The following is an 18,581-nucleotide window of genomic DNA, read 5'->3' on the forward strand; positions in this document are numbered from 1 at the left end:
ACCCTGCACACGTCACCAGCACCGTCACTCCTGTGTGCTTCAACACACGTGTACAACAACACGTGTAATGTGTTGAGTCGGTGTGACAGTTTGGTGAAGCTGCTGTGAAGCACTGAGGAGCAGGACAACGTAAAGGTGAGCGTCTCCTCTGGGTCAACAGGCCTCACAATGGGCTCCATTCAGAGCTGTGGGCCATCCCAGCAGCCGGGGCTGGCTCGGCCTGTGTCTGCTCGGGGGTTGTGTTTGTTTGTCTGATGATGGATATGAGTGGATGAGTTTGTCTCTTCTCTGAGTCAGGAGGGATTCACAGCAAAGGATTTAGTGCTGCCATCACTGTGTAAGTAAATATTACATTTAATGCTCATTTCTCATATGTCATGTCAGTAGTTTCACTATATTTAAATTAATACAGAGACTAATCCATTAATTTAAGACCCCTTCATTAACTGAGCTGTAATTAAACATTAATAAAGCAATACTTTAGTTGCAATGAAATCAGTTTAAAAATCAGAAACTGTTTAGAAACGTTGTGATTCATTTTTAACGGTCAGATGAAGGTTAGATGTGTGTCGTGGCCTGGTGTTACCGTGGAGACCTGTTGAGAGGATAAATCTGTTGCGGGACCTGAAGAACAAATGTATGATTTCAACATGTGAATGAAAAATTCTGCTGCTGTGTGAAGTCAAACACAAAAGCAACAAATATTGTGTTTTAGTACAGCAGTGGTGGGAACCTCTGCAGCATGTCGTCCTCGGTCCATTCCATCTTTAAATTTTTCTCTCGGCTACATTTGAACAAGAGAATTCCTCACGTCCCAAAAACAATGAAAGCATTACAGCTCAATTAAACAGTCATGCATCCACAATATTTGCAGCAGTTTGCAATTTCTTTAAATTCCCGCGATCTTTACAAAACAAACGTCATCAGAATCTGAGCTGAAAGTATTAAAACATAAAGTAAATCTTTTAAACAAAACTCTCTTTATTAACAACAATAACTCCTCATTTCAACCAGAAAGTCTCTGCTCCTGTTTTCATCTCCAAATAAAACTGTTCACCGGAGGAACAGGAACAAGAGGAGAAACAGGAAGTGACGGGGTTTGTGGGAAATATGTTCTTCACATTAAAATGATGTGATTAAATGTTTGTGATCAGAGGAAGTGATTCCATATTACTGGATGTTAAATGAGTTTTCTCCACACGTCCAGTTGTCAGAGACGTCTCTTTGTTGGTTTCATCCAGCAGGTCTATGTGTTGAATGAACATGAATTAAACAGCATCTAAAGCTCTTATTTTGAAAGGCTGATGTAGTCCTTGTTTCTATATTCCAGTCACAGACGGTCTGTTCTGGAAACATACGCAGCTTTTAGGACCTTTTAGGACCTTTTATCTCCACGGTTCTCTAAGTTCAATAAATACATAAAAAAAGATTAGAACTAAAATATTTCTGTGACGTGCAGCAGGATTATTATCACAGGAAGTGACTACAGAATTATTCCTTTATCAGGTAGTAATTGAAAAAAAAATTGTATTCCATTTCTTGCAATTTAACCACAAAAAACTCACTTAAATTATATCGACATTTTGGAGAAAATCCGCCACAAAATCAAACATTTTTGATCACAACAATCACAAAAAAACTAGAGAACTCAAAGGCTTTCAAACTGGACTAATGAGATCAGTGTTTGCTCACACACAGACACACACAGAGACACACACACACACACACACACACACACACACAAAGAGACACACACACACACACACACACACACACACACACACACACACACACACACACACACACACACACACACACACACACACACACACACACACACACACAGTGCTTCCATGCATCTCTGAGTCTCTGAGTCTCACCTTGTTGGAGACCAGCTTGACATTCCCTGAGGCCAGGGCCACAGCCGTGTCCGCCATGACCTCGGCCTTGATGGAGCCCAGGCCTCCGGTGGCGCTAGTTTTAATGAAGCTGTCCAGCACCACGTCCAGGAGGTCTGTAATCTGAGGACACAGGGACAAGCTTCAGGTCACATGGTCCGGTCCAGAAGACTTGGACTCCTCCAGCTGCGGGGGTGGCGGACTCACCTGCCCCAGGCTGCCCCAGATTTTGGCCTGGATGGAGGGATACATCTGCTTCTCATTGATCGTCATGGTGATGAGTTTGTCCAAGATGGCGGTGACGCGCTGGCGCTTGGCGTCATCGTTGTGCTTACAGAAGCGGACCAGGTTGAGCAGCCAGGGCGTCATGTACTCCAGACACAGATGCTTCAGCTCGATACCTGTCACAGAACAGCACTCAGAACTCCTGCTGCACCTCGTCAGACCAGCACACACCTCACAGGAAGGTAAACAGGAGGTTCACAAACAGCTTCATGGGTCTATTGATACAGGTCTACATGCTACACTGTGTCCATGAAGAGCTACATATTCAAAACAACAGTGTGTGTGTGTGTGACACAATGTGTATGTAACAAAGTGTGTGTGTGTGTGTGTGTGTGTGTGTGTGTGTGTGTGTGTGTGTGTGTGTGTGTGTGTGTGTGTGTGACAGCGTGAGTGTGTGACCGTGTATGTGACAGTAAGTATGTGACAGTATGCATGTGACTGTGTGTGACAGCATGTATGTGACAGCGTGTGACGTGTGACAGCGTGTGACGTGTAACAGCGTGACAGTGTGTGACAGCGTATGGCAGTGTGTGACAGCGTGTGTGTCTAACAGTGTGTATGTGACAGTTGGTGTGTGACAGCGTATATGTGACAGTATGCATGTGACAGTGTGTGACAGTGTGTGTATGACGTGTGTGACTGTGACAGCGTGTGTGACAGTGTGAGTGTGTGACAGCATGTGTGTGACAGTGTGGCAGTGTTTGTGACTGTGACAGCGTGAGTGTGTGTGAAAGCGTGTGACAGTATTACATTACATTTAGCTGACTCTTTTATCCAAACCGACTTACAATAAGTGCATTTCAACCATGAGGGTACAAAACCAGAACAACGGGAATCCACATACTGCCACATACTATGCCGTTACAGTCACACACACTCACGCTGTCACACAGTCACTCACGGTCACACACACACACACACACACGCTGTCACACACACGCTGTCACACACACGCTGTCACACACACTGTCTCACACATGACAGCGTAAGTGTGACAGTGTGTGACAACATGTGACAGCGTGTGACAGTATGCGTGAGAGTGTGACAGTATGTGTGTGTGTGTGTGTGTGACAGTGTGTGTGTGTGTGTGTGTGTGTGTGTGTGTGTGTGTGTGTGTGTGTGTGTGTGTGTGACTGTGTGTGACAGTGTGTGTGTGTGTGTGTGTGTGTGTGTGTGTGTGTGTGTGTGTGTGTGTGTGTGTGTGTGTGTGTGTGTGTGTGTGTGTGTGTGTGTGACAGTGTGTGAGTGTATGTGTGACAGTGTGTGTGTGTGTGTGTGTGTGTGTGTGTGTGTGTGTGTGTGTGTGTGTGTGTGTGTGTGTGTGTGTGTGTGTGTGTGTGTGTGTGTGTGTGTGTGTGTGACAGCATGTGTGTGTGTGTGAGTGTGACAGTGTGTGTGTGTGTGTGTGTGTGACAGTGTGTGTGTGTGTGTGTGTGTGTGTGTGTGTGTGTGTGTGTGTGTGTGTGTGTGAGTGTGTGTGTGTGTGTGTGTGTGTGTGTGTGTGTGTGTGTGTGTGTGTGTGTGTGTGTGTGTGTGTGTGTGTGTGTGTGTGTGTGTGTGTGTGTGTGTTGTGTGTGTGTGTGTGTGTGTGTGTGTGTGTGTGTGTGTGTGTGTGTGTGTGTGTGTGTGTGTGTGTGTGTGTGTGTGTGTGTGTGTGTGTGTGTGTGTGTGTGTGTGTGTGTGTGTGTGTGTGTGTGTGTGTGTGTGTGTGTGTGTGTGACAGTGTGTGTGTGTGTGTGTGTGTGTGTGTGTGTGTGTGTGTGTGTGTGTGTGTGTGTGTGTGTGTGTGTGTGTGTGACAACATGTGTGACTGTGTGTGTGTGTGTGTGTGTGTGTGTGTGTGTGTGTGTGTGTGTGTGTGTGTGTGTGTGTGTGTGTGTGTGTGTGTGTGTGTATGTGTGTGTGTGTGTGTGTGTGTGTGTGTGTGTGTGTGTGTGTGTGTGTGTGTGTGTGTGTGTGTGTGTGTGTGTGTGTGTGTGTGTGTGTGTGTGTGTGCTGTGTGTGTGTGTGTGTGTGTGTGTGTGTGTGTGTGTGTGTGTGTGTGTGTGTGTGTGTGTGTGTGTGTGTGTGTGTGTGTGTGTGTGTGTGTGTGTGTGTGTGTGTGTGTGTGTGTGTGTGTGTGAGTGTGTGTGTGTGTGTGTGTGTGTGTGTGTGTGTGTGTGTGTGTGTGTGTGTGTGTGTGTGTGTGTGTGTGTGTGTGTGTGTGTGTGTGTGTGTGTGTGTGTGTGTGTGTGTGTGTGACAGTGTGTGTGTGTGTGTGTGTGTGTGTGTGTGTGTGTGTGTGTGTGTGTGTGTGTGTGTGTGTGTGTGTGTGTGTGTGTGTGTGTGTGTGTGTGTGTGTGTGTGTGTGTGTGTGTGTGTGTGTGTGTGTGTGTGTGTGTGTGTGTGTGTGTGTGTGTGTGTGTGTGTGTGTGTGTGTGTGTGTGTGTGTGTGTGTGTGTGTGTGTGTGTGTGTGTGTGTGTGTGTGTGTGTGTGTGTGTGTGTGTGTGTGTGTGTGTGTGTGTGTGTGTGTGTGTGTGTGTGTGTGTGTGTGTGTGTGTGTGTGTGTGTGTGTGTGTGTGTGTGTGTGTGTGTGTGTGTGTGTGTGTGTGTGTGTGTGTGTGTGTGACAGTGTGTGTGTGTGTGTGTGTGTGTGTGTGTGTGTGTGTGTGTGTGTGTGTGTGTGTGTGTGTGTGTGTGTGTGTGTGTGTGTGTGTGTGTGTGTGTGTGTGTGTGTGTGTGTGTGTGTGTGTGTGTGTGTGTGTGTGTGTGTGTGTGTGTGTGTGTGTGTGTGTGTGTGTGTGTGTGTGTGTGTGTGTGTGTGTGTGTGTGTGTGTGTGTGAGAGTGTGTGTGTGTGTGTGACAGTGTGTGTGTGTGTGTGTGTGTGTGTGTGTGTGTGTGTGTGTGTGTGACAGTATGTGTGTGTGTGTGTGTGTGTGTGTGTGTGTGTGACAGTGTGTGTGTGTGACTGTGTGTGTGTGTGTGTGTGTGTGTGTGTGTGTGTGTGTGTGTGTGTGTGTGTGTGTGTGTGTGTGTGTGTGTGTGTGTGTGTGTGTGTGTGTGTGTGTGTGTGTGTGTGTGTGTGTGTGTGTGTGTGTGTGTGTGTGTGTGTGTGTGTGTGTGTGTGTGTGTGTGTGTGTGTGTGTGTGTGTGTGTGTGTGTGTGTGTGTGTGTGTGTGTGTGTGTGTGTGTGTGTGTGTGTGTGTGTGTGTGTGTGTGTGTGTGTGTGTGTGTGTGTGTGTGTGTGTGTGTGTGTGTGTGTGTGTGTGTGTGTGTGTGTGTGTGTGTGTGTGTGTGTGTGTGTGTGTGTGTGTGTGTGTGTGTGTGTGTGTGTGTGTGTGTGTGTGTGTGTGTGTGTGTCTGTGTGTGTATGTTGAACAGACTCACTGGACTTGCTGAAGCCTGAGATACACTCCTCCAGGAACTCCAGGGTCAGATGGGGCTCGTTGGCAGCCAGAGTCTTACTGATGGAGACGATGAAGAGGGTGTTGTTGGCGGGGATGCAGAGGCCCGACGTCTCCAGCAGCTGGCCCTCGATCTTTAGGTTGAAGGTGCAGGTCAGAGCACACAGCAGGTTGTAGGCCGCAGACCTAGATGGAGGATAAGGTGGAGGAGTTAGAGCGGTGCAAAGTAGTGATAGCAGTAGCACAGGGTTCTTAACTCCAGCACCTGCTCAGTTCTCTTTCCATCCCATAGATATGTTTGGAATTAATAACTAAATAAATTAATGAGTAGATCCAGTTTGGTTTTTACTGTAATTATATTATGCTGATTTAAAGGTCAGAAAAGGAACAGGAAGTCTTAGAGATGTGTCAATGTTTGTTGAGATTTAACCGAACCACTCAGTTAGTCACATTATCTAAACCTAGGTTTAAAGTTGATATAAAATGTTGAACTTTAAAACTGAAGTATGTGTAAATATGAAGGAATATGAAGCGTGCAGGTCAGAGCGGTATTTCACATGGAGGACATCAATCTTTCCCACTTTAACCCTTTGAACTCTTTTCAGGGTAATTTCTCTACCTCCACTTTTAAGCTCATATCTCGGTCACTGTTGGGGCTAAACATTCATGTTATATCTTGTTTTTTCCAGGACAGTCTGAGCTATCCAGACATTGCATCATTTAAGTTGATAATACTTAAGAGATCTTTTATATTAGCCTTTATATCGAGGGAAAATAATGTCATCTAATGAAATTGTGTTTTTTTTTTACATGTTTCTCCATAAAATATTGTCAGTAGACATGTCTTTGTATAGTTGTGTAGAGGAGATTGTCTAGAATCTGGAAATACTTGAACCATGTTTGTGGCATGACTCAGAAATAAAATGAATATACGATATGTTGTGATCAGCACTTTGGGAATAATTGAATAAAGAGTAGCAGAGGTGGACGCAGCGTTTCATGTCGAGTAACGACAACCAAACTTCAACTTTGATTGTCTCTGCAACATTTTGTCACACAGACGAGACACTGACATTTCTGGAAAGCTCAGGTCATGCAGTTTCATAGGATATGTGCTGCATCTCTTTGTGATGAATACTCATTGCGCTATTCAATCAAGAAGGCCGGGTGTGAATTTGGACTTGCGTCCATTAGGTATGGAGAGTTACAGCTGCTAAAGCTTCTATTTTTCTCGGTTGAAGAATTTTGGGTAGAATAAGTTAAATATGGACCTGAGGCTGGGGTCAGAGCTGCCCAGGTTGAGCAGCGCGATGTTGAGCAGCGTGCCGGGGACATCTTTGGGTCGGATCTTGGTGTGCTGTGGGATGGAGTCGGGCTGCGACAGTTCCCAGCGCGTCCGGATGTGGATGATGGACTGGACGATGGCGTCGCACTCCTGGTGCATGAAGGTGAGGGGCGTGCCCTGGTTGGCCATGGTGAGGGTGAACTGACTCTCATCCACCAGGCAGATCTCCTCGATCTCCGAGGCATAGTAGACGTCGTTGAGGAAGACGGGCTGGCCGAGGACTCGGGTCCGCTCGGCCGAGGTCACCTGAACTGCCGTCGATCCCACCTGATCGGCAAGGAAACGGGTTTTAGAAACTCAGACGGACCTTCATCATTCTCTGTAATCAGGGTATGAATGCTGCGACAGTGACTCACCTTGATGGAGACCTTGGTGTCTTTGTGGGCCAGCTTCAGGGCGTTGTGGAACACTTTTAGGTCTTCTTCCAGCGTCAGCGTGGCTGCAGGCAGCTTCTGCTGGTCCGGCTCGATGTGCTCGGCCAGTTTGGCCGGAGAGTCGATGAACTGGAGCCGCTTGCTGCCCTTCAGGCCCGTCAGCAGCCGCTCGTGGTACTTGGTGTATTCCCTCACCCAGGTGTTGCAGTTGTAGACGTAAACAGCTGCTACGTTCTCGTAGGCGAAGCCGGGAAACACCACGAACCACTTGGATAGGAAGTCGGTCTTGAAGCGATTGCTGGGTCCGACGTGCGTTAGATCCACCACGATCTCGTAGGGTTTGGCGTAGTAGGGTTTCAGGGTGAGGAGGACGTGGTAGATGAGCAGGTCACCGTTGATCTGACCCGTTTTGAACCTAAAGACAGGAGAACATCAGGTCACATTCAAACTCAGGCCTTCTGTAGTCAATGATGCTTGAAAGTGTTTGTTCACATGACCTCAAACTGTGTGGAGCAGCACACAGTTCATGTGAAACGACTGAATGCTTTGACACATGTTGGTTTCTGAGAAACTCCGCTTCTGTTTTGTCTCAGGTTGTGTGGTATCAAACCGGAGGTCCTGAAATAACCCACCCAGAAACAGACCCAGAGAGCGGGTCAGGAAGTGAGCTCAGAGCATCTCAACTGTCCCCTGCAGCAGGCGTCTCGCTCCGTCCCTCCAGAGACCTCCGTAAGACCCGTCAGGTGAGTGTTCAAGATTATAGCTGAAACCTTAACTGCCATACTTTACTGTAAAACCTCCTCTGCTCTGAAGAACTTTATTAGAGTGCTTCAGTTTTTACTCAAAGTTGAACTGTAAATTGCTGCAGAGAGTTTTCAGTGTGGATTTATTCTCTCAGAGCAGAATGGACGTCCTCCGGACTCTGTGGCTGTTTCTGCTGCTCAGCCAGCTGCCGCTCCGTCCGACCGATGCCGACCCTTCAACCGACCCTTCGACCGACCCTTCAACCGACCCGATGTTTTCCTCAGAACCAGACGGAGGTGGCAGCCTGACCACTACTGCGGAGGCCAGACTCACAACCACCGACCACAGAAACTTCACCAACAACACCGACGGCTCGTGTGCCGGTTGCCTGATTGACACCGAGATGGGTTTGATTGCCGTCGGATCAGCGGGGGGGCTGATCGTCTGCTTGCTGGTTGCCGTCGTGGTGCTGGCATGGCAGGTCTGGCACCTTCAGCGCCGGATACAGATCCCCAGAACCTCACGGTCCAACATGGACCTGGTGAGCAGCACCGGCTACTGGGGCGCAGACCGGCAGGAGATGGGAGGACTGGTCGGGCCGTGTGACAGCAGCGTCATCCTGGAGGAGGTGGGAGCCGACAGCAGGAAGGAGGAGGAGAGCCGGGCTGAGCTGGAGGCGATGGAGGAGGCCGGGCCGTTACTGGGGGAAGGAGGTGAGGCCATGGGCTTTGACCCTGAAGAGAATGCCGAGCCGATGCAGAGCTCCAGGGACTCCTGTTCGGAGATTCCCCGGGATTTAGAGAACATGCCTCTAGTGGTGTGAGGAGGTTATTACACCTGTCACCTCCAGACACGACTAGTCGACACGTCTGTGTCCTAACATGAATCCTTTCATTTACATTCATGTCAGTTTCTTCCAGCTCACATCATTTAACTCAAATACAGAACACAGGAGTTATGGTCCAAATACTGCAACGTTTCTATGTACATATAAATGTTCAACTTTCTTTAGTCAAGAAAAGAAACCAGTTCCAAGATGTTCTGGATCAGAAGTATAAAGTCTGAATACAAATTCTGGATTGAAAGAACAGTTTCTGATACTCAACAGCTTTTGATACCAAAAACATCATTGTAGTTCAACACCTATTCCTACCAATGTGTATACATTCTGATGATACCAGGGGGATTTAAAATAAGTCAATAAAAATACTCTAATTAGATTTAATTTGAAACAGAGAATATTTAAAACTGAGGTGTACATTTTTCAGGAGAAAGTTACATTTAACTTTTAAACATTTAACATCATCTGCTATAGATTTGCTCCACATTTAGTTGATTTGGATCAAATGTCTTGTTTTAGACACATTTTTAGAATTTCAACACAAATGTAAGATATAAAAATGATCCTATTAAAGACAGTGTCAAAGCTGGGAATTCCTTCTTCTATTAATAAACCTCTGTTGAACTTTGCTTCTGTCGGTATGATCTCTTAAATGTACTGCACGCGTTTTAATACTATTTCACTGTTACACTGTCAAGTTTTAAATAAAGGGATTTTTGCATTGTGTCAATGTTGTGTCTTTCACTCACTGTTGTATATAGTGTGTAGTTATAAAAGATTATTACACAATCAGTAGTTCTGACCCAGAGATCTGATTGGTCAACTGAACATCTGGAACAAATCATCATGACATCACATCCTGCTCATCACTAGAAATATCCCTCCACCTCCTCAATGGGAACATAGAATTAGAACTGAGTTTCATATACTATGTAATATAATGTAGTTTCTACTTGTTATATTTCTATTAAATGACCCATTTGGTGAAGTCGGGTTTCTTTTGGTCCTTTTTGGTCGCTTCGAGCACCCGTACCGTAAATGTGCTGTATTTATTCAGTCTGAGACGAGAACAGTTACTGCTGCAAGGCTTCGGCCTGGAACATGAACGGTGTTGAGCGCAGCGGACGGAGGGTGTACGAGGCCATCATCACTTTAAATAGTCACATTTCCTGTAAAAGTGATGCAAGAGTCAGTGTGAAGATGTGAGGCGTCACCCATGTGGGGACACACTTCCTGCTTTCACTCCAGAGACATCCTGCAGACGGCCGACAGCACACAGATCCTACGACTGCTTAAGGTTGAATACAGGTACAGGAGGTAGGTACGTCTCACCTGTCTCTTATCTGAGTGCTTTGAATCGATGTTGATGCAAAACTGAAGGGAAAAAAAATCTGAACAAGAAACCGGCAAAACCACAAGTGAAACAGTCGTAGAGACGATTCCAACTAAACAGCCTTGGAGCGGTCCATTTACATATTTTACTGAAATCAATCTCTGTTCTCATGAAATCACTCCGCTGTGGTGTCGACCACCTGCTTCTCACTTCACTGACAGCGGATGCAGAATTTAAACATCTCTGCGAGGTGATATATGCTCATATTTTACTCATATCGAAGTGTGTTTGATTTCTTCGTCAGGTAACAAAGAAACATGTAATTGTGATCCATTTGTAATGTAATGTGATCAGACAGATGGAAGTGAATCAGATGTAACCATGGTAACGGGCCTATTTGGAGGTACATTTTTAAGGAAATGATGTAACCCAGGCTACATTGCACAACACGTTCCACTTTCTGCTCAAAGAAAAATGCGTTTCCTCATCCGCTGTCTTCACTCTGATGAAACCACTTCCTGTGTTGTAGCCACGGTAACCAGGCAGGGGACGGAGGAGAACGATGACCATCAACCCCATCAGCTTCATCAACTTCTGCCTGCTGCCGCTGACGGCGAGCAGCGCCGTCACCTCAGGTCAGAACCTCATCAATGTGACAGGCAGCGAGGTACCAGGAAGGAAGTTCACTCAGAACCTGCTAGCGCCGGGGGAGATGACCAGCTCAGAGGTCAAAGGTCGTGACACAACACCATCGACAGTATTTGACGTGACTCCACCCGAGGAACAGCCGACCGCTCGGACGAACAGCTTCCTCCTCGTCACTCTGACAGCAGAAACTCCAACCGACTCCACCTTGTCTCCGTTCACCAGCTCAGCGGGCATCAAGTCCACAACACTGGTTCTGACCCGTCGGACCAGCGAGCCAACCGAGCCTATGACAGAAGCTTCGATGCTCAGCAGCTCAGAGACACCAACCTCCCAGTTCAGCACCGATGGAACGACCCGCCCGGCTACACGTCCAGCACGCTCTACACACCTGACCTCTACCTCACCTGGGGAGGACGGGTCCACGGGGCCCGGTACCAATGTAACACAATCCACAGGCCAATACAGAACTTCTGTGTCCACTACATCCATCATCACAAGGGCGACGACAAGACAAACCACTGCAGACAAAAAGTCCAGAAAGAAAACAGCCCACAGTAAAGCAGTGGCAGGTGTGATCTGTGGCACCCTGATTCTGATGATGGTTAGCTTCCTGTGCATCTACATCAAGAAACGGAAGCTTCAGAAGCAGAACATCACCACCACGGACTGGGCCGGTCCGTCACCGTTCCTCGAGAGCGGCACTGACAGCGGCCAGGTGTCACTGAGGTCATCCAACCGGATCTCTCTCTCCAGCTTCCTGCCTCAGAGGCTGTCCAGAAGACTGTCTCTGCTTCCAGAGACGGACGAGGAGCTGGACGACATCACACCGGAGGGAACATTTGGACATAAAAACCCGGAGAGCCCGACCGGTGGAGGAAAGATCAACGGGTCGACTGCAGCCGGTCCAGGAATGAAAAGCACAGGAGATGCTGCTGAGGCTGAAAACTCAGCGACGTCTTCACAAACCACCGACCCTCCGTCCACCAATCACAACACAGAGGACCTCCGTCAGGTCCAGTCTGGAAACCCCTCTGATCCATCTGGACCTGTGGAAGAATCTCCGGCAAAAAAGAATGAGGGCATCGAGCAACACTGAGAGACCTGGATCCCCAAAAGTCGAGGAGCAGCAACTGAAAAGAGGGAACGATGGTCATCAGCATCCAGCAGTATTAATCACAGACTGGATATAAAAGTGTTCGTAGCTTCAGGTCTGTAAAATGGTTCCGATCCAGAAGTGTCTTCAGCTGCAATACCACTGAGTGCCACTAGAGGTCGGCTCCAAAAAGCCTCCGGCTCCAAAAAGCCTCCGGCTCCATAGACTCCCATTCAACTTCTCTCATCAAATCCAAAGTGAATAAAATGTGTCCATCAGTTATCTCGGTGTTGTTAGCTAAAGTCACTCCTTCTTCTTAGTTTTCTGGAGGTCCATCTGAAAATAATCCCTCATTCATTAGAAAAGAAGATTCACAAAGATGTCAGTTCATTCAGGCTACACCTTCTGCAGTGCATCTTTATTACAATATAATTAACATTAGATGTATATGAGCCTCTGTTTTCTGTCTATATCTAGTGACATGATGAACCACCATCATTTCTATGATTACAGGGACTGAAGCAAACTCTCATGTACAACCCCGTTTCCAAAAAAGTTGGAACGCAGTTTAAAATATAAATAAAAACAGACTGCAATGATTTGCAAGTCACATGAACCTATATTTTATTGCAAATAGACCAAAGACAACATATTAAATGTTGAAACTGAGAATTGTTATTATTTTATGTAAAATATATTCTCATTTTGAATCTGATGTCAGCAACACGTCTCTACAAAGATAGAGGATTTCAGCTGCTCAACAGTTCAGGGTCTCCTTTGTTGTATTGTTCATGTCCTGATGCTCCAGATGTTTTCAATGATTGACAGGTCTGGACTGCAGGAGGCCAGTTTATCAGCGGACTCTTCTACTAGAGAACCATGCTGTTGGAATACGTGCAGAATGTGGTTGGACGTTGTTCTGCTGAAATAAACAAGACCTTCCCTGAAAGAGACGTTGTCTGGATGGCAGCATATGTTTAAATTTCTCAGTTTCAACATTTGATATGTTTTTTTTTTTTATTCTATTTGCAATTAAATGCGAGTTTATGTGATTTGTAAATTATTGCAGTCCGTTTTTTTTTTTTTTATATATTTTACACAGCATCCCTACTTCTTTGGAAATGGGTTTGTACTTTAATGCTGTCAATAAAATCGAGTCTTTTAACTATATATTAATGCATTAACTGATTTTTAATGCAGGAATAATTTCTCTAGTATGTGTTTATGTTAATCAGCTGGTCTCTGTGTTCGCTGTGTTTCACAGAGAAGTGAGATCGACCACAATATAAAAGCAAAGATCTGAAATGTGCTGTAGAAGCAGCTGCTTCATCATCACTGCACACACTGGTATCATCAACATGTCTGAACCAAGACAGTCCAACCAAAGCAGCTGCAAGAGGCTAAAGAGGTGAAAGTGGTCAAACACCTTCGGCATTCGTCATTTAATGAGAAAAGTAATCATCAAATACAAAAATCAAAGTCCTAAAGGAGAGTGTAGAGAAGAGAAGAACTGTTCCTTCAGTGTGGAGAACAATGTATGTAGAGGAGAGAGCTGCTGCTGTCAGCACACACACACACACACACACACACACACACACACACACACACACACACACACACACACACACACACACACACACACACACACACACACACACACACACACACACACACACACACACACACACACTGCCTCATCAGCAGCAGAGTGGGCCGGCCTGCTGCACCCCCTCCCTCCCTCCCCCGATTCTCTCCTCCAGCTGCAGCAGCAGCCTGCAGAGCGGCGAGCAGGACGGCGGCTGCAGCTCCGAGGCAGCATGTTCGGTCCAACAACACAACCTCCACTGCAACCACAACAACAGGAGGCTGAGAGCGGTACCGCCCTGCAGCGGCTGGAGGTGGAGGAGACGACGGGAGGAGACATGACGGACGGACACTAGAGAGGACGAGGTGAGTGATGAGGAGGAAGGAGACGGAGGAGAGCTGCTTCCCGTTAATGCAGTAAAGTACTGTGGTGCTGCGCCGCCTCATGAAGGAGGAAGCTATTCCTGTCGCTGTCGCTATGCAGAGTTCTGCTTTCAGTATTCCACGGAGACACCAGAGCATTTAAACACACACAGATTCTTTGTGTGGTTGTCCCTGACATCACTAACATCCCCTCTGTGGGACGTGTCCCACCACATGTCCACTGCTGGACACAAACACATCCGAATGTCTGCAGTCCCACAGCCGAGTGGGACTGCAGCACACGGAGCTCCGGTCCCGCTGGCACCACTTCAACCTGCCTGGCAGACAGGACCGCCTCCCAACGCATCCCGAGTCCCACTTTGGAACCAGGCGGGTCCCGTCAGGACGCTCCGAGGGACCGTCTGGGTTCAACCAAGCCGCTCTGCTTTTATTCTTCCACCTGAGCCATCATCAGACATCATCAACACCGGACAGTCACCTGCTCTACTCGCACAGACAGGTGATGTCAGAGCATGAGGCTCCAATCAGCAGCGCTACATACAGCAGGGCTCATCATGACCACACAGCTCGGCTACCACACGACCAGAGTTCTGGTCACAATGAAAGTCTGAACATAAACATGAAGAGAGGAAGAACTTAAAAAACCTCACGATATCAAATCAGGACAAAGTGAGGAACAAGTCACACACAGCATTTAACTAATTTTAAACAAGAAGAAAATGTAAAAAGAAGAATTCCAGCCGAACACAGTCAGGTTTTAGAAAAGCAACACTCGGTAGAACCGGACCCGGAGGCTGTCGAGGCTCACGTCACTCTCAGGTTCACCATCAGCTGCTCTAAATACTCCGTCAGCCAATGAGCAGCTGAGACGGACGGGAACGTCCGTTTCTCAGGAGGTGAAAGTTTCCGGATTCATCGTCAGGAACCATGAAGGTCCTGAAGGTCCACGTTGATCGGTTTCACTTGGACCCGACGGTGGTGTCGGTCCGGTCCTGACAGGCGCTGAGCTCGGATGTTCTGCTGTTAAAACAATCCGTCCCAGAACATCAGAGGATGATGTGGACCTCTGACAGACACATATAACACGGAAGCTTTTAACACTACATTCTCCTTCTGTGTCCCTGTGCAGAGCCCCCGGCCATGGCTGCATGCTGCGCCTCCTCCCTGCTCCTCCTGCTCCTCCTGCTGCTGCTGGGGGGCCGGGTGCTGTCCATCTGCCCCGCCGTTTGCTCCTGCAGCGGGGGCCACCGCGTCGTCGACTGCTCCTCGCGAGGTCTCACCAAGCTGCCGCTCGGTCTGCAGCACAACATCCGCTTCCTCAACCTCTCCTTCAACAGGTGAGTCTCACTGTGGTCCTGATCCAGAAGCACTCAGGTACCTGGAGGCGGAGTCAAGTCCTCGTTCCTCTTTGTTCAGGATCAGGACTCTCCCGGGGCTGAGTGCAGGACAGCTGTTTGACTCCTCCAATAAAAAGCAGGTTTGAAGTCTTAACGGGCTCATGTGGGTTCTTTATATGCTAGAAGAGCAAGATGAACAGTCGCTGTCTCCAAAACACATTCAGAGTCACAGCGGAGCATCCAATCAGCTCGCAGGGCTTCATCAGCTGCAGCCGAGTGGGTGGAGTTTCATCTGAGCCACTTTAAAGCTTTCGGAGATGTTTCTTTCTTGGAAACTACTTTGTAGATAAGAGAGATGAGTTCCTGGAAGTTTGATCAGTAGTGAGCCTCCAACATTATTGATCATGTGAGCAGTAATCTATGGAAACAACTCTACATGACATCTCTAATCACGTCTGTGTGTTTGACCCCGCCCCTCCTCCTGCAGCCTGCAGGCTCTGGACGGTCAGCTCAGCCACTATGCCCACCTGCGGACCCTGGACCTGTCCTACAACCGGCTGGACCACCTGCCGCCCGCCCTGCCGCGGTCCCTGTGGGACATCCGAGCGGCGGGGAACCACCTGCGCTCGCTGGACAAGAACGACACGGCGTACCACTGGAACCTGAAGGTTCTGGACCTGTCGGAAAACGAGCTGGAGAGAGTGGTCTTCATCAACAACACGCTGCTGAGTCTCCAGGTTCTCAACCTCAGTCACAACAAGTTCTGGACCGTGCCCACCAACATGCCTCACAACCTGGAGAGCATCGACCTGTCACACAACTATCTGGTGCAGATCCTGCCTGGATCCCTGGACCGGCTGGCCCGGCTGGCCCGGTTCTACCTGCACGCTAACCGCTTCTCCTGGTTGTCCGAGGGGGCCTTTGAGAACCTGACGGCGCTGGCGGTGATGAGCCTCGGGGACAACCCCTGGGCTTGTGAGGACGAGGAGAACATGACCGGGCTTCTCAGATGGGCTGAGAAAACCCGGGCAACCGTGTTGGGTTGTCCCTGTTACACCCGACCCATCTGTGGACAGAACCAGGAGGCCACGGCAGGGAAGGCGAGGCCCTCTGCTCTGGGCACCCTCCCTCCTCTGTGGGTGAGCAGCAGAGAGGAGCCCGACGCTGCGTCGCCTGCGAGGACTACGGAGGTCACGGCCAGCTATCAGGCCAAATCTGCTCTCCTGGAGACCGGAGCGTACCCGGACGAGTCGGAGGACCGCGCCGTGTTCGTCTGGACCTCTTCCACCAGTTTGGACAGTTTCTCCACACACACAAGCACAACCGGACGTCCGTGGCCTTCGACCAAGAAGCCTGTGGTGGCGAACCCTCGGAACAAAGCTGCAGGACTCACGACTCGGTGGACCGTCACCCTGACCGTCGTCCTCACGGCGGGAGCTCTCGCCTCTTTCTGACAATCTCCACGTTCATTACAAACTGATGCACCTGTTACTGCCTCCTGTCGTTGTCACGGTGACAGCTCTCAGTATAATGCCTGCATACTGACACACTGCTGTGCTTTCTTCATTAGAGGTGATGCTAATGCTAGCGCTACATGTAGCCCTGCTGGACCGTTCAGAACCGAACAGACTCCCTGTCACTGGGGGAGGAGCCAAGAGCGTTACAATAAAGGGCTAGTGAACGTGGATTTATAGAAAAGTGGAAAAAATTGAATTACATGATGACATCCATTAAAACAGAATGATGTAATAAAGTCACGAAGCAGAGTTACCAAGCGTTTTAACCTTTTCCCACCATGTACTGTTCAATAAGATGAACTCCAGCGTCATTTAACAATGTACGGCTGCTGTTTCAAAACCACAGCATGCAGTTATTAATCAGAGCAAAAGGATTTGTTCTCTAATAGTTGTTTAATATTGGAGCGCTGCAATCACAGCTCTACAATAAATGAATTTATGATTTCCTAAACAACGATGATTCATCTGACTGCAGCTCCACCTGTTCTCCATCTGACCTCGTTTCCACATGTTTCAGGTTTGAATGATGTCATCTCTTCGCGGCCCCTCCTCTGATGTGTCCGAGCAGTGACCGACACCGACATCATGTTTGGGTCTGAAGTCCAGTGAAGTTTGTCTTGCAGTTAATTCCCAATTAAAATGTGAGAGCCGTCAGTCCAGCAGTGAACTACTGAGAAGTGTTGTTATTGTTGCTGTAATAAATATCCATCATGTACTGATGAGAGAAGTCATGTTCTGTATGGAGTTATGGGACAACATGTCACTACTGATATTATCCTGCTTTGAGAAAAATAAAATAACTTAAAATTATATTAATTCTAATAAACAGATAAGACTTTTACGACTGAAATAAAAATATTTTGATATCTGTGATCAACACATTAATAGGATTTAAAGTGAAGATGAAAATCTGTGAGAAGATTTTCCGTTATCTGTTGTGCTACATGTGTTAGATGATCATATGAATCCTGTTGTATGAAGCTGAAAGTATTAAATAAACTCAAAGGAGACTCCAACTAACCTCCTGTTAACGGTCTGTTCAAACACCTCCCACATCCTAATATATTAGCTGTTATTAGATATTATTATTAGATATTGTTAAATGTTATTAGATATTATTAGATGTTATTAGATATTATTAGATATTGTTAGATATTATTAGATGTTATTAGATATTGTTAGATAGTATTAGATATTGGTAGATATTATTAGATATTATCAGATGTTATTAGATATTATCAGATATTGTTAGATATTATTAGATATTGTTAGATATTATTAGATGTTATTAGATATTATCAGATATTGTTAGATATTATTAGATGTTATTAGATATTATTAGATGTTATTAGATATTATCAGATATTGTTAGATATTATCAGATATTGTTAGATATTATTAGATGTTATTAGATATTATCAGATATTGTTAGATATTATTAGATGTTATTAGATATTATTAGATATTGTTAGATAGTATTAGATATTATTCGATATTATTCGATGTTATTAGATATTGTTAGATATTATTAGATATTGTTAGATAGTATTAGATATTATTTGAAGTTATTAGATATTATTAGATATTATTAGATGTTAATGAGTCTCATTAGCTGAACTTTAGTATTTTTAGGAACATTGAAGTTAGAAAGACGAGTAATGAGTTAAAGCTGAACAAACCAGAACATACAAACACATGTGTGACTGTGGATCTGGTGTGTGTGTGTGTGTGTGTGTGTGTGTGTGTGTGTGTGTGTGTGTGTGTGTGTGTGTGTGTGTGTGTGTGTGTGTGTGTGTGTGTGTGTGTGTGTGTG

The 18,581-nt window shown here is 46.8% G+C and overlaps 4 protein-coding genes across 9 annotated transcripts in view; 3 read left to right on the forward strand and 1 right to left on the reverse strand.

The window, feature by feature from the left end:
• The window catches only part of nf1a (neurofibromin 1a), an 84,678-nt gene that overhangs the window by 17,320 nt on the left and 48,777 nt on the right, over positions 1 to 18,581 (reverse strand). For all 3 annotated transcript variants that reach the window (XM_069722508.1, XM_069722509.1, XM_069722507.1), the window contains 5 exons: positions 7,270 to 7,702; positions 6,840 to 7,180; positions 5,552 to 5,754; positions 2,106 to 2,299; positions 1,881 to 2,021 (listed from right to left, as the gene is read on the reverse strand). In XM_069722508.1, coding sequence (XP_069578609.1) covers positions 1,881 to 2,021; positions 2,106 to 2,299; positions 5,552 to 5,754; positions 6,840 to 7,180; positions 7,270 to 7,702 — 1,312 coding nt within the window. The remainder of the gene's footprint in view (positions 1 to 1,880; positions 2,022 to 2,105; positions 2,300 to 5,551; positions 5,755 to 6,839; positions 7,181 to 7,269; positions 7,703 to 18,581) is intronic.
• On the forward strand, positions 72 to 9,598 carry LOC138635160 (uncharacterized). Of its 3 annotated transcripts, none has more exons than XM_069722523.1 (3): positions 72 to 135; positions 7,881 to 8,030; positions 8,191 to 9,598. In XM_069722523.1, the coding sequence occupies exon 3, from the start codon at positions 8,192 to 8,194 to the stop codon at positions 8,852 to 8,854; it is 663 nt and encodes a 220-aa protein (XP_069578624.1). In that variant the 5' UTR covers positions 72 to 135; positions 7,881 to 8,030; position 8,191; the 3' UTR covers positions 8,855 to 9,598. The 3 variants fall into 3 exon arrangements, with proteins under 3 accessions (XP_069578624.1, XP_069578623.1, XP_069578622.1); XM_069722522.1 differs by lacking the exon at positions 72 to 135 and adding an exon at positions 248 to 337 and having other exon boundaries at positions 8,186 to 9,598; XM_069722521.1 differs by lacking the exon at positions 72 to 135 and adding an exon at positions 248 to 337.
• Positions 10,090 to 12,051, forward strand: LOC138635157 (uncharacterized). Of its 2 annotated transcripts, none has more exons than XM_069722518.1 (2): positions 10,090 to 10,193; positions 10,735 to 12,051. In XM_069722518.1, the coding sequence occupies exon 2, from the start codon at positions 10,768 to 10,770 to the stop codon at positions 11,947 to 11,949; it is 1,182 nt and encodes a 393-aa protein (XP_069578619.1). In that variant the 5' UTR covers positions 10,090 to 10,193; positions 10,735 to 10,767; the 3' UTR covers positions 11,950 to 12,051. The 2 variants fall into 2 exon arrangements, with proteins under 2 accessions (XP_069578619.1, XP_069578617.1); XM_069722516.1 differs by having other exon boundaries at positions 10,090 to 10,189.
• Positions 13,154 to 17,779, forward strand: LOC138635158 (oligodendrocyte-myelin glycoprotein-like). Its single transcript, XM_069722519.1, has 3 exons — positions 13,154 to 13,896; positions 15,044 to 15,251; positions 15,739 to 17,779. Exons 2-3 carry the CDS (start codon positions 15,055 to 15,057, stop codon positions 16,703 to 16,705), a joined length of 1,164 nt encoding a protein of 387 aa, XP_069578620.1. The 5' UTR covers positions 13,154 to 13,896; positions 15,044 to 15,054; the 3' UTR covers positions 16,706 to 17,779.

Source organism: Brachyistius frenatus, unplaced genomic scaffold (assembly GCF_029030835.1).
Source record: "Brachyistius frenatus isolate BFR_SWC_R1_liver_20210118 unplaced genomic scaffold, ASM2903083v1 Contig_294, whole genome shotgun sequence".
NCBI lineage: Eukaryota > Metazoa > Chordata > Actinopteri > Embiotocidae > Brachyistius > Brachyistius frenatus.

What these genes read in the sequence shown, in the direction of transcription:
- LOC138635160 (XM_069722523.1), top strand. Translation starts at nt 8,192, where the DNA reads ATGGACGTCCTCCGGACTCTGTGGCTGTTTCTGCTGCTCAGCCAGCTG.
- LOC138635158 (XM_069722519.1), top strand. Translation starts at nt 15,055, where the DNA reads ATGGCTGCATGCTGCGCCTCCTCCCTGCTCCTCCTGCTCCTCCTGCTG. An exon ending in CTCAACCTCTCCTTCAACAG is followed by an intron (nt 15,252 to 15,738) that starts GTGAGTCTCACT and finishes CTCCTCCTGCAG; the next exon opens with CCTGCAGGCTCTGGACGGTC.
- LOC138635157 (XM_069722518.1), top strand. Translation starts at nt 10,768, where the DNA reads ATGACCATCAACCCCATCAGCTTCATCAACTTCTGCCTGCTGCCGCTG.